The sequence below is a fragment of the Clupea harengus genome, chromosome 20 (assembly GCF_900700415.2).
Source record: "Clupea harengus chromosome 20, Ch_v2.0.2, whole genome shotgun sequence".
NCBI classification, from domain to species: domain Eukaryota; kingdom Metazoa; phylum Chordata; class Actinopteri; order Clupeiformes; family Clupeidae; genus Clupea; species Clupea harengus.
Window position 1 is genome coordinate 16,894,370 of NC_045171.1, and position 17,165 is coordinate 16,911,534.

The window sequence follows — 17,165 nt, forward strand, 5'->3', positions numbered from 1 at the left end:
CCTAACTTGACACTCTGTTCATTACAGTGGTATGGTGAGTGTTTTGGCAAGAACCTGTGAGTGAGTTTGACAGACCTGTCAGCATACCTCTCTCTCTCTCTCTCTCTTCTATCTCTCTCCTTCCCTCTATCGTTCTCCTCTCTCTCTCTCTATCTCTCTCTTTCTTCTATCTCTTTCCTTCCCTCGATTGTTCTCCTCTCTCTCTCCATCTCTCTCTTCTATCTCTCTCCTTCCCTCTATCGTTCTCCTTTCTCTCTCTCTATCTCTCTCTTTCTTCTATCTCTCTCCTTCGCTCTATCATTCTCTCTCTCTCTCTATCTCTCTCTTTCTTCTATCTCTCTCCTTCCCTCTATCGTTCTCCTTTCTCTCTATCTCTCTCTTTCTTCTATCTCTTTCCTTCCCTCTATAGTTCTCCTTTCTCTCTCTCTCTTTCTTCTATCTCTCTCCTACCCCTCTCCTCTTGCTCGCTCGTTCTCCCTCCTAGCTCTGTGTTTCTACTCTCTACCCCCTCTATATTCCTCTTCTCCCTCTCTTTTTCCTCTGCCTCTCTATCCCCCTCTATCTTTCGGCACTCTTTCTCACCCTCTCTGTCTGTGGTCTTTGGTACTCGCCATGCCATCTGCTGGACATGCATATTCTGCGAGTCCTATTCTACACATGTTCTCCCTCTAGCACAAACGTGGATGTACATACACACACACACACACACACACCCACACACACACATCACACACACACACACACACACACACACACACACACACACACACACACACACACACACACACACACATCACACACACACACACACACATCACACACACACATAGGAGAGAGCGTTTTGGTCAAATATTGTTATAAACATGAAAATGTGTGTGCCCGCATACAGACCCAAATATACCTATTCATGTGCTCACTCTCTCACACACACACACTCACACACTCACACACACAAACACATACACACACTATTCTTCAATGAGTGCTGAGAGTGCTCAGGTATTCTGCCGACTGCAGGGGTTCTTTTGTGGGCTCCTTATTTAAATCATTAGAGATCATCTCATTTCCTCTTTGCCAGCTCCCCAAACTGCTCCGTCGTCCCACGCACCTCCATTTACAATCGGGAGTGTCAATGCGGCGACAACCTTTCTATCGATTTACCTCCCCCTTGATGACCATTGATTGATCATGTTTTTAAGGCATCTGTACCTCACCCTGGAGGACCGCAGCAAAGCGCTGGATAAACATCCATAAAAGTGCCACCTTGAGTGGAGATGGAACGCAACAGAAGGTGCAAATCCACAGGAAGGTGTGGACGCTTTGAGGGATGAGCGTGCTCCGCGTGCTGAATGGCCAAGCGGAGAAATAGCCTTTTAAGCACTTTAGGGCGCTGTTTGGTTTGCAGTAAAGCAAATACTTCCAAGAGCATTCATCTGCCCAGCAGCATCAATCTGCTTGTTTTCACAACACAGCTCCGATTTATGTCTGTTTATGCTTTTGTCACACATATAAAGGTGCAATTCATGTGTGTGTGTTCATTCATTTGTTGGTTTGTGTGTTTTTGTTTACCCATTTACTATTTATGTATTTTGTATTATCTGTTGCCTTTCCTTTTCCTTGCCCTTTACTCGTTTGTTGAGTATTCCACTTTGCTTTTTTTTAACTCTATTCTACCCTATTCTTTATTCTTTTGGCTACCTGAAACATTTAAGCCATTATATAAAAAAAGGTGTTGGGTTTTCAAAAAATCAAAGTTGTTTTAATAATAAAGTGCACTCCACTCATTAAGCTTGTATGTGATCAAGGTGTGTCCAGTCTTGCATTGGAAACATTGAGGTATCCTTTTTTTTTGTGATCACTATCATCTTCACCACCATCATCATCATCTTCGTATTATTTGTCTGCTTCTTCTTCTTTTTCTTCTTCTTGTTCTTCCTCCTCCTCTTCCTCCTCTCCTGCCCATTTCTCTCCTATATCTTTACACCACAGTAACCTGCAGAGGATTGTATTGTAGACTTCGTTTGGAGCCAAGATGCTTTCGGGTATCCCACAAAAATGATCTATGCGCCCTTTAATGATTGCCAGAATGTCTTATGTGCTGAGTCTTAGACTATAGGTGATATGTGATCTTTGTTTAATGCTGATGACTTTATGTTAGATAGGGCTTACACTTCAGCAGTATCTGCCTAATTCAAGTTTTGCAATTTAATTGAATTATGTATCATAATTAAATAGAGTATCATCTTATAAGGAGGATAACAATCCAACTGAAATTCAACAGAAATCTTTATAATGGATAGTTTCCAGTTCAATGGAACTTTGCCAGGAAGTGTCCAACCATAAGAAATGCTGTAGTAATTAAATCACTCTGCTTTTAAACCTGACGTGTGATTTGTCCATATTGTTCAGGTATATTTGTTTAACATCAGAAATCCTTTGGCTCGATTTATATTCTGCACTATACCTAATACTCAATCAGTTGGCATACACAATGTTCCTATGTTCCAAAATATGTACTTACTATGTAGTGTAATATTTCATAAGGACACTTGCCCATAATTTGCCCATGCAGAGTTTTTAATTAATCTTCATGTAGCTAAATTAGATGCACCAGAAGCATCAGTTTGCTGCCACATCAGGTTCTGTGTGTTCGATGCATATTGGCTGATTCAGAAATCACAAGCTGGTGTTTTTATAATGAAGGTGATAAGAGGGGAAGGCTAGTGTGTGTGTGTGCGTGTGTGCGTGTGTGCGTGTGTGCGTGTGTGTGTGTGTGTGTGTGCGTAGAAGTGGTAATTATGTGGGTGTATGTTTGAGAGGAGGTGATAAGGTGGGTGGGCTAGTGTGTGTGTGTGTGTGTGTGGGTGTGTTTGTGGGTGTGGGTGTGTTTGTGGGTGTGGGTGTGGGTGGATGTATGTTTGAGAGGAGAATGGAGATAGATAGCAGGGCTAAAACCACAACATTACCACACTAATGCCCTCACTCAAACAGGAGATGAGTCACACCACACCACAACACAAACACAAACACGCTGTAACAAATATAATAACCTTCCTGAAGGTCTGATGTTGATTTTGTTTAATTATTGCTCGAGCCCCGATAGGGACGAGTCTGAACACCATATCACTCAAAAACAATTATTATGCTAAATAGCGAGAGAGTGGGGGTGACGGAGTGAAGGAGGACACTGGTCACTGAGATGAGTGAGACGTAAGTCCGTTGTCCATGGTACTGAAACCTTACGCCACTTCCAGTGCGGTAACACGCAAAGAAAAATGTAATTTAGCTAGAAGGAAGACCAAACAACAGCAAACAACCAAATTAGTAATTTAGTGAAAATGCCAAATCATTAACATCTGTAAATTATGTCTGACTCTATACATGCAACACTGTAGGTGGCTTTTTTTGACTGGCTCGTAATCAGTTTCTGTAAGTGATCCACGTAGACACCTTCTTATCATGGTGAGAATAAGATTTTGACTGATCTTACGACACGTTTTACTTCAGAAGACTAACGACAAAGTGCAGCTCTCAAAAATTCATCCAATTATCCTTACGGTAAAAGCACCCCAAGCGCAGCCAGAGTTATGTCTCCATGATTCGCCTCTCCACCCCCCGGCTTAGTGATTGACTACTATGTTCTCTCTCTCTCTCTTTCTTTCTCTCCCCTCCCTTGCATCTTCTCTTCTCTCTCCTGCTCTCTCCCTCTCTCACTTCCTCCCCCCCTCTCTCTTTCTTCCATCCGTCCAGAATGTTGGCCGACAACCATAGTCCACCTATCGGTGCGCCGTCACCATTATCTCTGTCTCTGTTGACTCACCTTGCTTTCGCCAGAAGATCGGGATTCATTGCACAGGATTCCTCAGGACGACGAGATGAATGCCCGAATCATCCTGATATTCCCAGCATGCATATTTCTCTTCAATCTCCTCTCGGGTAAGTATTCATCTTCAGCTTTTTTTTTCACAGAAAGTGAACGCCGTCCATGAGGTCTTGATGATACTTGTTGCTGTTGGTCGAATATGTTTGAAAATTACACCTGCACAATGTTGCGGCAGACGCCGCCAAAATTATTCGTTACTATTTTGAAATAAATAGAATAGTGAAACAGGTCTATCATTTTTATAAAAAAAATATATGTATTTGAATCGTCTATACTGTGTCTAGCCTAAGAGCAGTGGAATCTACATGTATGGTAGATAATGACAAGTTGCAAGGTAATGCAAGTTATCATAATACTCATTTTTGATTGATTCAAGTTTTAACATATGAAGCCGTATTTATTTCGTATTTCGTACAATTTCATAGCCCTGGCATTAAAAATATTTTTTCAATAAGTTTTAAACAAATTGCTTTCTGGTTAAAATGTAGAAAATGCCACTCTGTTGGTGTTGTGTGGGGTGCTAGCGCTAAAATATTCACATGAGGATTATGATGAGGATGTCCGTGACATTTTTATCTCAAAATTCTAATTTGTTTTGCATCTCCGTTTTAACCAAATCGATAACCAACATGACAGATACCTCCATGACAGACGCATGCTTCTGTTGATGGATATTATGTTGACACTATGAAATCGATTATATTTTCAACCACAGTAAATTGCTGTTGTTTATCTCAGGCTGAACTGAGTACCAGTAAACAGCTGTTCCTTTTTCTATGCTTGTTCTACAGAATTCAATTGGGAGAAACGTTGATTTTTAAACAGACCACCCAACCCCCTGAAGAATTCCCATTACAACAATGAGCCATTGCAATCCTCTGTTTGTTTGAGGAGGGATAGATTTCAATGAGAGTGATCTTTTTTTTCAGAGTCAGTCATCACTATCCCCTGGTGCTAAGTGTGTTCTCTCACCCGATGTTTAGGTGGGACCTGTTCCGAGGGAGAGCACAAGCTGTTTTCTGTGATTTTCTCCAACTACAACCAGTACATACGGCCAGTGGAGAATGTCTCAGACCCAGTCGTTGTACAGTTCGAAGTGTCCATGTCACAGCTGGTGAAAGTGGTAAGTTTAATTTGGTCAGTGTGTGTGTGTGTGTGTGTGTGTGTGTGACAGTGTTTAACCCTGACCTGGCTGGCTGTTGCGCTCAGTTCTTTTCTGTGTTTGTTCTCCCCCTCAGAATAATAAGTCACTGCCATTTTAAGAAAGTAGAACGTATATCATAAAGAAAGAGGGAGAGAGCGAGAGAGATGGAGGGAGAGAGAGTAGAGAGAGATGGGGGAGAGAGAGAGATGGAGGGAGAGAGAGACATATACACAGGGGGAGAGAGAGAGTGGGAAAGAGAGAGGAAGAAAGAGGGAGGAGAGAGAAGGGAAGAAAGAGAGATGGGAGGAGAGGCAGAGAGGGAGGGGGAGAGGTATAGGAAGAGATAGATAGAAAGAGAGAGAGAGAGGTAGAAGGAGATAAAGAGAGGGATAGAGCCTTGATGGAGGGGAGCAAATCTTTCCGTACCATCACATGAGGCTGAAGCCTTACACTGCAACTCTCCTCCATTCACCTAAATGAATATGTATTGATTAACTGCAATTGAGAACCCCCCGGGGAACAAGTGTGTGTTGTATTGTGTGTGTGTTCTTGTGTGTATGCATGTGAATATGAGCATTTTGAAGTGTGTGTGTGTTCACATGTGTGCCCTGCACATGTGTGTGTGTGTGTGTGTGTGTGTGTGTGTGTGTGTGTGTGTGTGTGTGTGTGTGTGTGTGTGTGTGTGTGTGTGTGTGTGTGTGTGTGTGTGTGTGTGTGTGTGTGTGTGTGTGTGTGTGTGTGTGTGTGTGTGTGTGTGTGTGTGCTATAATGAGTGAGGGTGAGTTGCTGAGACTGAGCCACTATCTCAGGGCTGTGGTTTGGGTCTCTCCTCGCCGGACTTGTCATATTTGTGTGACCACAGCTCTGTGCAAACTGTCACAGGAAATGACCATACCAGCTTGTGATTGGCAAAGAGACCTCACAGGAAATGACCCCCATGACCTTGTGATTGGTTTAAAAACCCCAGAGGAAATGATCCAATGGCTTTGTGATCATCCTGTAAGGCTCAAAAGGGGGGGGTATGTACCTTGGCCAGAATGACTCCATGGATCTGAGATCATCCTGATAGACTTCCGAGGTTTGGGTATATTGACTTGTGATGAGAAGGGAGATCCCAGGAATGATCAGATGGCCATGTCATTGGCACTGGGAGTGATCATGAGGGCTTGTGATTGGTCAAGGGAGATGGGAAATAGCAGCCTCTTGAAACTCTCATGTTGCCAATCCACCCTACTGTCACACACATACACACACACACACAAACACACACACATGCACGCACACACACACACACGCACACGCACACACACACACACACGCACACGCACACACACACATGCACAGAGGGGAGAGACGTGTCCACATAAAAAACAGACTCTAGCTCTCGCCACTGAAACTGCCAACAAATCCCCAAATCATTCAAATTTGCATACCTCTGATTTTGGCTGGTGTGTGCCATGCTTTGACTGGATGGGCTAAATTGTTGGATGTATTCCACGTATTGGTGGGCCAGGTCCCTACTCTTGGCGCCACCTGCCATGGATGACGTGTACTGACTGATGCTAGTTTTGATTGAAACGTCGTGTCTATGAGCAAATTTGAGAGAGCATGTGTATGTGTGTGTGTGTGTGTGTGTGTGTGTGTGTGTGTGTGTGTGCACGTGTGTATGTGCGTGCATGTGGGTTTATGTGTGTGTGTTTGTGTGCATACATCCATGTGTGTGTGTCTCTGCCATATTCAGCAGATGTCCTCCGGACCTCAGCCGCTCCTGTCACTGCTCTCTGCTTCCTGCTATGATGGATGATGGTTATTTACCCGTTTCACCCCACTACGGCCGCCATTCTCTCTCACCCCGGGTGTTCGCCCCAGCACCCCCGCCTTGGCCCTGCCTCGGCCCTGGACAAAACAGGCCAATGAGCGCATCTCTAACGTCGATAGTCTATCTTCTGTAGGCTGTTAGTGGCACTTACTTCCACAGGGCCATGGTGTGTGTGTGTGTGTGTGTGTGTGTGTGTGTGTGTGTGTGTGTGTGTGTGTGTGTGTGTGTGTGTGTGTGTGTGTGTGTAAGAGAGAGAGAGAGTGGCCAGCCTTGACCATGGAGACAAAGAGGGAGATAGGAAGCCTAAGAGCGACAGACAGCAGCCACTGCTGTCATCTTTGCTTGCTTCAGTGTTTCCCACCTCCCAGCTGGGCACCTGGGTTGAGCAGGCAGACGTGTCCTTGTCTAGGTCAGGCACCTGGAGGGGCAGCCCTGGGGGTCTTCAGCCCAATGAATGGTTAATGTCATGCACTGGGTCATGAGTTTGCTTTACTCACGCTCCACAGCATCCCAGACCTGTGCCAGCAGAAGTCTGGAGACTTAAGCGGGGAGGGATGTGGATAAAGAGTATATGTCTCTCTGTGTGTTTGTGTGTGTGTGTGTGTGTGTGTGTGTGTGTGTGTGTGTGAGAGAGAGAGAGAGAGAGAGAGAGAGAGAGAGAGAAAGAGAGAGAGAGAGAGAGAGAGTGAGGGGGGATCTGGTGGCAAAATAACAGCATGAAACAACATGCTTTCTAGGAATACATGACAAATACAGAAGACAGAGGAGAGTTTCTGAGAACGGTCTGAACATGGCTACTCTCATATGGTCACTGCTCAGGGCCTCTTGTCCTCTCCTGCCTACCCAGCCTCACTCTGGCGTGGTCCTCTGCCCCTCATGTGGGACTTTGAGAGATCAGGAAATCCCCCCGAGCAGCAGGCCCGGGGGTCTGGCCCACGTCTGGCCCAGATCTGTTTCAGAGTCTACTGTTGGACGTGGTGCAGATGATTGCACAGTGATTGTTCATGGCAGTAGGCATCTGGGCTTGTGCAGTGACATACTGTATGCATCTGTTCCTCTGCATCGCTATCAGATGCTTTGATTTCTGTTCCGGATTTGATTTTGTTTTGTTTTGTGCGTTTTCTTTTTCGGTTTCTGGCTCACTGGTCATGATAGTCTCTGCCTCTGTCAATGTCTGTCCATCATGCTCTATCTCTCTGAAACACACACACACACACACACACACACACACACACACACACACACACACACACACACACACATACACACACAAATACACAGACACACACACACACACACATGCATTCACACACACACACACACACACACAAACAATATCTTGATTCCTCTTTCAAAAAAATGTCTACCTCTTTCCCCTCTCCAGGATGAAGTAAACCAGATCATGGAGACCAACCTTTGGCTGAGGCATGTGAGTATACATTCCATATGAAATTGCATAGGCTAACATGCACGGCATAGGCTAACATCTATTTATCTATGGACAACATCCCTATCATAGAAGTTCATATGCAATGCATTAACCTTAAATAATTCATGAGGGAAAGCTTTTAGGTGAATTGATATGCCCGCAGTGCTTGGTCAGTGTGTACTAATGTTTACATTGAGGATGTATGACATCATTTATTATTTAATATTTAAGTTTTTATTAAACTATTTGTCTTTTTTATCTGTGTAGTGGATGCTCCTTGTCATGCTCGACGCATATTTAAGAATCACTAAATCATTTATATTTCTGTTTTGTATATGTCCCTGAATGAAACCTCAGAACCAAGATCCTTTGTAGGGGTTGAGCTGGACTAAAAACTGTATTACGTAAATGTGATTCTCTGGCTTGGCACAATAGAAAAACCCATAAATGTTCTGCTTAGAACCTGAAAAGGCCCTCCTATGAGCTGTACACATACTGATGAGGAGTTGTGAACCACGCATCAGATATTCATGGTTGACGTTACACATGCTGCAGAGATTAGCGAGGCTCCAGAGGTAAATAAATAAAGCGTTTATTTGTGGAGAATCAAATGGATCATCATGCGGGGAAAACGACTTTCTGCAGAAAAACGCTTCCATTTAGCTTTAACAGAGTCACCCCCCCCCCCCTACTGTGAGCTGAGTGTTACTGAGAGAGGAGCCATTTCTGTAATGAGCGCCTGCCAGCCTCTGGATGGCATTTGCATCTGAGTGCCTTTCCAGCATCTTTTGTGGACAGTGAACACAGATGCAGGGTTGATGTGCGAAAGGAGGGAAGGAAGAAGTGACAGGAATGGACCAGTCAGAGGAGGGAGCAGGTTTTGATGAACAGAGACAGGATGGACAGGTTAACAATGACTCATCATTCCCCAACGCCAACCAAGATGACACCGCATTTTTTTTATTTTGTCACTAGAGAAAAACAGATGGGGACAGGTTTACTATATCTCAACTACCCAAACAGATGACACAGCATTTTTTGTTGAGAAGGGGGACAGGTTACAGATGACTCATCAACTCAAAGCTTGATTGGAGACGACATGGCGTCTTGTTCTTTGATTAAAGGCAAACAGAACCGTCGGATTTCCGTGACATATCTCTGGCCATCAGTCCCTCTCAAGCAGGGCTATTAGGTAGAGATCTTAATCTGCATCCCATACCTGCATATGGTCGTCTCAGGAACAGGTCTCTGGCCCCCATCACAGAGGTCCAGTTCCAGGGTCAGCCCTGCACATTAAAGCACCCATAAACCCACCTCCAGATGGCCCATCATGGGATTAAAGCCTGGACGTGGAAGCCTGCATCTCCATGCTTTAAAATAATGACGGTCAAATATTTGACTTGATCTGGCACTATGTGGCTGTTTCAGGTCATAAACCACTGCCGGATTTGGGTGACCTGGGTGAAATGTGACTGGCAAAGCGAAAACCGATGTGAAATGAGAATGATGTAAGACTTTTAACTTTTTTTTTTGTCTGAGAGATAACAGTGCTGCTCTTGATTCAATCAGGATTTGAAAAGAAATGAAAAGAGAAGAGAGAGAGAGCGAGAGCTTTTAAGATGTCAAGGAGGGGCGTGCTGGCGGTGTGTGAATTAAAGAGAGGGAGGGAGAGAGAGAGGGAGAGAGAGAGAGGGAGAGAGAGAGAGAGGGGGGGAGAGAGAGAGAGAGAGAGAGGGGGGGGGGGAGAAGAGAGCGTCATTGGCTCCACGTAGACAGGGTGCTGAAGCGAGCAGCAGTCCTTGGTAGTGAATGCCTGGAGGACTGTGTGTCCTGTCTGCACTCTTTCACTGGCTTATCCCCTCCTCAATGTCAGGTTCTAGCCAGGCTGTCATTGTGGAGAGTGTGTGTGTGTGTGTGTGTGTGTGTGTTTGTGTGTGTGTGTGTGTGTGTGTGTGTGTGTGTGTGTGTGTGTGTGTGTGTGTGTGTGTGTGTGTGTGTGTGTGTGTGTGTGTGTGGACGGTCAGAGAGGGCACAGCTGGGAGAGACAGCAGAATGAAAATGCGATCAGTACTGTCTGACAGTCACTTACAGTCTCCTTTCCCCAGGAAGCCGAGGAAAAACACTTAAAGGCAACTCAAAACAACAAGTTTAAGAAGTGTGTGTGTGTGTGTGTGTGTCTCATAAAAAGAAAGGAACTGTGCTTCAAGGGCACACTTGAGTGGAATAGAAAGAGTTAGAGACCAGATAGAAAGGGAGTGTGTGAGAGAGAAAACGTGTATGTGTTGCTGTGTGTGTCTGCGTGTGTGTGTGTGTGCGCACGCATATGTGTGTGTTTTTGTGTATAAAACCATTTGTCACACAAAAGAAAGTGCAAAAAGAAAAAAATGATTTTATTTGTATACTTGTCTTCCATGCAGCAGTCTCTCCAGTGAACACCCTTAAACCCTTCACTTTCACCCTCAACATCATGCCTATTCAGACTTCAGATGTGCCTGTGCGATCACCTTGGATTAAACCTAGCCGCTCAAGAGAAAAGCACAGATAAATGAATAACTGTAACAGTAATATTTAACATCATCCTTATCAAGACTAATACTTAACATCATACTTGTCTTACTGCAGATCTGGAAAGACTACAAACTGAAATGGAACCCCAAAGAGTTTGGCGGCGTTGAGTTCATCCGGGTGCCCTCTAAGAGGATCTGGAAGCCAGACATTGTGCTGTACAATAAGTAAGTCCAGCGTGACCCCTGGTGCGTGACCCCTGGGCCTCTCCTCAGAGCACTGGTATTGACCTCTCTATGGGCACAGCGAGGGTGGTGACACCCAGGGACCCTACGGGGGAACTAAGGGAACTGAGCACGTGGAAATGAAAGGCTGATAAAACCTCCGCTGTCTCCAAACTAACCTAATCTCTGAGGTTGGAGGTTAAAAAAAATGATGCTATTATGCTGTGTGTGTGTGTTTGTGTGTGTGTGTGTGTGTGTGTGTGTGTGTGTGTGTGTGTGTGTGTGTGTGTGTGTGTGTGTGTGTGTGTGTGTGTGTGTGTGTGTGTGTGTGTGTGTTTGTGCATGTGCATTAACAAATGTGTTTGGCCAATTCTAAAGAAGGGCCTGACTGCTGAGCCTCAGATTCAGAATTCAGACCAGCAGTTTTAAGCCAGCAGTTTTAGACCAGCAGATTCTGGTGAAAGATTGTTGATCATTGAGCTCAACAGACACATTACATCCCTCTTTTCCTTGCTCCTGAAGCAATGTGTTGATTGGCTTGAATTGTTTACTGCTAGGTCCATGCCAACAGATGTGTTTTACATTTACGGAGCACAGCCCTGCACGGACACAGCTTTTTGATCGCAAGCACATAGCCAGTGTACTGAATTTGACAAAAAGTGAGGCTAGGCTAGTTTATCTAAATGTACCTAGTCAAAATGTACGTTGAAAATGAATGAATACGGTTTGTTGTATGGATTGTAGCTGCGAACACCTAGGCCTATATATAGGCAAACACCGTTAAAGGATTCAGAGGTGTTTGTAATACTTATTTTATTGTAGGTTCTGTATCACACATTAATCAGAAACAATGAAATGGACAATAACGATTTATTATTGAAGTTATATTAGCCAAATTCAAACTGTTGCTAAGATAAACTTCACATTTGCAGCCCAAACGAGTGGTAGTGCATGCGTCCAATGCTATTGGCCTATAATTGCAGGTCTGAAACAGTTGGCTGAAACTGCAGGTCTTTGGCACTGCAGACAGATATTACTGCTCTTCTGTGGAATCCATACTGTGATGGAAATGCAGAGTTTAACAGTGCAAATCAAACAATATATGTGATTGTGCTGCAGACTATTATTGGCCATGATGATTGTGCTGAAAACGGGTTGGATTTCAGTCAATCTGAACCCATACTTATTGTCTACCCATACTTGATCTCTGCACCTGCCCTGCCCTGTGTATGGTTGAAAGCAACCAGAGAGAACTGTATCTGAATTGCTTGTTTAAAGTTCTTTACTGTAAGAAAGTTCTGTACATAACAAATTGTTCTTAAATAAAAAGTTATATCCACACAAACTGCAAACTGCAAATCTGCAAATCTGTAGTTGTTTACCATTGTCAAAAAAAAAATATATATATTTACTTTAAACTTCCCTTTAATAACATCAATTCATCTAAATGTGGTAATATGCATAATTGGTAATATGCATAAGCATTTTAAAGTTGAATGCAAGTTAATGTTAAGCAGAATGCAGTTCATATTGAAATGCAAGTCATTCCTGGCACTGTACTCACAGTCATGTTGTTTGTCTTCCTTTCCTCTTCCTGTTACCCATAGTGCTGTGGGGGACTTCCAGGTGGATGATAAGACAAAAGCTCTGCTCCGCTACAACGGCGAGGTGACCTGGATCCCTCCGGCCATCTTCAAGAGCTCCTGCAAGATCGACGTCACCTACTTCCCCTTCGACTACCAGAACTGCACCATGAAGTTTGGCTCCTGGACCTACGACAAGGCCAAGATCGACCTGGTTCTCATCGGGACCACCATCAACCTGCGGGACTTCTGGGAGAGCGGCGAGTGGGTGATCATTCACGCGCCGGGCTACAAGCACGACATCAAGTACAACTGCTGCGAGGAGATCTACACGGACATCACCTACTCGCTCTACATCCGCCGGCTGCCCCTCTTCTACACCATCAACATGATCATCCCCTGCCTCCTCATCTCCTTCCTCACCGTGCTCGTCTTCTACCTGCCGTCCGACTGCGGTGAGAAGATCACGCTCTGCATCTCCGTGCTGCTCTCGCTCACCGTCTTCCTGCTGGTCATCACGGAGACCATCCCGTCCACGTCGCTCGTCATCCCGCTCATCGGCGAGTACCTGCTCTTCACCATGATCTTCGTCACGCTCTCCATCGTCATCACCGTCTTCGTGCTCAACGTCCACTACCGCACCCCTAAGACCCACACCATGCCCCATTGGGTGCGCGGGGTCTTCCTGGGCGTGCTGCCGCGCGTCATGTTCATGACGCGTCCCGAGCGCAACCCGCAGCGCTTCAGCAGCGGAGGTCACATCCTGCCGTCCGCCCCGCCACACCCATGCACCCTGCGCTCGTCCGCCTCTGCCGCCTCCCTGAATCCCTCCTTCCTCCAGCAACAACACCAACAACACCAACAACAACAAAAACAACAACAACAACAACAGCAGCTGAAGCAGATGACTCTGCCGGCCTGCCTGCCCCCGCGACAGCGCCTCTTCCTGAACACGGAGCTCTCTACGCTGCACAGCCCCAACAGCAGCCTCTCCTTCAAGGCCGACTCCTCCAGCCTCCTGTGCCGCGAGGGTCGCTGCAGCTGCTGCTGGCGGCAGAGGTCCACCAAGCTGCCCGCCGACAAAGGAGGGGGTGCGGGGGGCATTGGCGGCCTGGGGCTGGTCAGCGGAAGGGTGGGGGTCGGGGTTGGGCCAGGGGGTAGGGCTGGGGGTGTGGCCGGAAGCCCCTGTTCAAGTTCGGAGTCTCTGGATGTGGGGCTGCTAACCCTGACGACACTCTCACCGGAAGTCAGAGAGGCGATTGAGAGCGTGAAGTACATCGCTGAGAACATGAGGCTACAGAACGAGGCCAAGGAGGTGCGTGGAGACAGAGAGAGAACAATGTGGTATTGTTGTGTGGGATGGATATTGTCCCGTCGTGAGTTGGGATCAAACTGCAGTAGCACTGTGATGAATAGGACACATAATGAATGGCTGACGCTGATGCATTTCACACAGCATCTCATGCATGTCTCTCTCTTCACCTGTCTGTCTTCTTCTCTCTCTGCCACAGGTTCAGGATGACTGGAAGTACGTTGCCATGGTGATTGACAGGATATTCCTGTGGGTCTTCACCCTGGTGTGCATTCTGGGAACAGCAGGTCTCTTCCTGCAGCCCCTTCTCCTTGCAGAGGACATGTGAATGGCGACCGGCGACCCAGACTCTTTCGCCATCTCTCAATAAAAGCTGTACGCTTGCACTAAGCATAGGCCATGCCAGGCCACACCAGCCATAGGGCCATCATCTGACTGATCTGGAATCAGTTTTTTTTTTTTATTACTTGACCAGGCCTTGTTCAGCCCCAACCGCGGCTTACAGAAAGTGCAATGGACTGAAGCAGACTCCATTTAAAGCATCAATGTATTTACGTCACAAAGGTTTTGAAAACCTCAATGGGACTACTGCCTCTCTTCTCTGTTACGGTCACTCTGCTTTGTAAAACTGAAAAGACTAGCATGACAGGAGGGCCTCCAACTGCTGCCCATAGGGAAGGTTTAAAGAGTGACGGTCTTAAAGCTAACAGTACACTTTGCTTCACATTTTTGGTGCCTACTGTATCTACAGACTTAATAACTAACCCTATCTAATTAAGCTACTGCTTGTGTCAACAGTTGTCTCTGTCTGTATGGTAGCATTTGTTTGTGGTAAATTGTTGTGAGCTATTCTGTACATTGGAATAATCATTTGTGAAGGGTGCAGATAAGATTGTTCAGTGACAAGTCGACAAAATTAAAAGTCTTTCATGAGGGTTGTTTTGGTGTATCCTCTATTTCAGCAAAAAATGTTTATTGATTTATGATAAAGTGGCTGAATTATGATACTGCATCTCACAGTATATTCAGATGATCTTGAGCCAGTATAAACAAATACAAACAACAAATAGACAGCAGTTGATTAAACAACACAAAGTAATTTAACATCAGCAACATATCCCATGAAGTTGTACAAAGTTGTACTTGTATTATAAAAATGCAAATCACACTAATAAAGATATTTGTTTTAAAAATCACTGGCATCATATCTGCAAACATGGGGTTCCTTGTTAGTGCTACTCACTGGAAGAACAAAGCCGCTACAAACACAGTATCAGCCGTTTGATGAGCATACATACGGATACAAATATATTTGTGTTCAATACTGTAAGTTGCTTTGGATCAAAGCATTTACTAATTGTGGCTTGTCCTCATACAAGGACTGCGAATTTCCAAATTCTGCCACCTTGTGGTTTACATCAACAAAGCGCCTCAAAGACCAAAGAGGGAGAGGAACTTACTGTAACCACAACACATTACATAAGAGGGATTGAGTGGAATGCTAAACTAAAACTGTTTCTAACTTCTGAGTACACTTCTACACAATTGTGAAATTGACCTTCTATGCTGACTTTGAGAAACACATTTAGATGCCATCAGATGATCTGCATTGAGAAGGTGAAGTTCATTACTGGATGAGAGATCTGGTTTCGTTTCTTACAGCAAGTGCAATGGACTAAACAGCAATGGCCTAAATAACAATGGTCTAAACAGCAATGGCCTAAACAGCAATGGTCTAAACAGCAATGGCCTAAACAGCAATGGCCTAAACAGACTGCATTTAAAGTATCAATGTATTCATATCGCTGAGGGAGAAAAAAAGGCAGCAGCAGCAAAAACAGGAAATGCTGTTAAACAGAAAGTTCATACCAAATACGTCAGAAAGCCCCAGAACCGCATACGCTTTATTTCAAGAACTGCCATCTCTAAGTTTAGCCTGAGCAACAATTGGTTTACTGTCTACAGGCTTGGCTCTCACAAGTTGTGCGATGATTATCCTACTAATTATTCTTGGTAAGTGAATACTCATCAGGTATTTGTCTTTATTTACTGATAATAAAACATATTAATAAATGCAATTTTATGAGAGTGAACTATTGATTTCATATATTTGCATTCATTTGTTAATTCATCCTTTTCTACAGTTGTAATTACTGCGACTGAGGAGCATCCCACAGTTACAGGTGTGTAATATCTAATATTATGAAAAAGAAAAAAAAATCTGTGAAATGTCAAGACCATATAAATACGTATTTTTAATATTTTAAATAAGTATACATAATATTTTATTGTGGATGCACATGTGTGAAATGTCAAGTCCATATAAATCCGTATATATAATATTTTAAAATATGTATTTATAATATTTTATTGTACATACAGCTAGAGATCCGGTATATCCTGCACGCGTTTTTGGACCTTCTTCACATGTTAAAGTGGGGGAATGTTTTGAGGTGAAGTGCAGCACATTTGGAACCAAGAATGAAGGGGAAAAACGCTTTGTTTACCTCTGCAAGAATGGAGTCGCCATAGAGATGTCCCAGACCAAAAGTCAAGCCTCCTTTTTCCTAATGAAAAGTGCTACTAAAGAACATTCAGGAAACTACAGCTGTGTGTCCTCCAGAACAGAACAGAATGTCAGTGAGGTGAAAGGAGATGGAGAGAATTCCATCTTCATCCAAGTGATTGGTAAGAGCCCTGTTCACATCAGTGCATTATCATGTTTATAATCAATCACAGTTGGATAATATGAATATTACACGTGTGGATCATTTTTTTTATCAATCACAGTTTTATGATCTGATTATTACACATGCTTGGATCATGTTTGATATACAAATGCACATAGAGAACTAAATATTTCAGTCGAGTATGAGCACTGAATCTTTTTCTCATGTCTGTCTGTGTAGATAGAGTATACCCAGCAGTGATAGCTGGTGAAACATCTGTGAGATCCGGGGCAGATGTGGAATTTTAGATGCACCTCAGAAGATGCCCCAGACACAGGCCTCCTTTTGGCATTCCTCTGGAGGAATCAAACCATCGTTGACATTGAAATGTGGAATTCTCAGCAGAAACAGGCTAGTTTCCATCTAATAGGAGTCCAGGAGAGAGACTCGGGCAACTATGGCTGTGTGGTATCAGAGCAACCGCTTGCTGCAACAGAGTTGGACATGTGTGGAGGGAATTCAGTCTTCCTGCAGGTTTACGGTAAGAATTGCAAAAATATTAACACCATGCCTCAAACAAAAGTGTTTATTATGAGA

At 44.4% G+C, this 17,165-nt stretch overlaps 1 protein-coding gene and 1 long non-coding RNA gene across 3 annotated transcripts; both read left to right on the top strand.

The window, feature by feature from the left end:
• The first annotated feature begins 3,695 nt into the window (after positions 1-3,695).
• On the top strand, positions 3,696-14,545 carry chrna3 (cholinergic receptor, nicotinic, alpha 3). 2 transcript variants are annotated; one of them, XM_031587473.2, is made up of 6 exons: positions 3,696-3,936; positions 4,867-5,006; positions 8,231-8,275; positions 10,898-11,007; positions 12,612-13,902; positions 14,099-14,545. In XM_031587473.2, the coding sequence occupies exons 1-6, from the start codon at positions 3,876-3,878 to the stop codon at positions 14,225-14,227; spliced, it is 1,776 nt and encodes a 591-aa protein (XP_031443333.1). In that variant the 5' UTR covers positions 3,696-3,875; the 3' UTR covers positions 14,228-14,545. The 2 variants fall into 2 exon arrangements, with proteins under 2 accessions (XP_031443333.1, XP_042558670.1); XM_042702736.1 differs by having other exon boundaries at positions 12,612-14,227.
• Positions 14,546-15,786: 1,241 nt separating this feature from the next.
• Positions 15,787-16,393, top strand: LOC122128547. The gene is made up of 3 exons (XR_006151424.1): positions 15,787-15,912; positions 16,044-16,082; positions 16,282-16,393. It is a non-coding gene; the product is annotated as an uncharacterized LOC122128547 (long non-coding RNA).
• Positions 16,394-17,165: the final 772 nt, after the last annotated feature.

Coding starts and splice junctions, on each gene's coding strand:
- chrna3 (XM_042702736.1), top strand. CDS start 3,876: ATGAATGCCCGAATCATCCTGATATTCCCAGCATGCATATTTCTCTTC. Junction 5,007..8,230: donor TGTCACAGCTGGTGAAAGTG/GTAAGTTTAATT, acceptor TCCCCTCTCCAG/GATGAAGTAAACCAGATCAT. Junction 8,276..10,897: donor CCAACCTTTGGCTGAGGCAT/GTGAGTATACAT, acceptor GTCTTACTGCAG/ATCTGGAAAGACTACAAACT.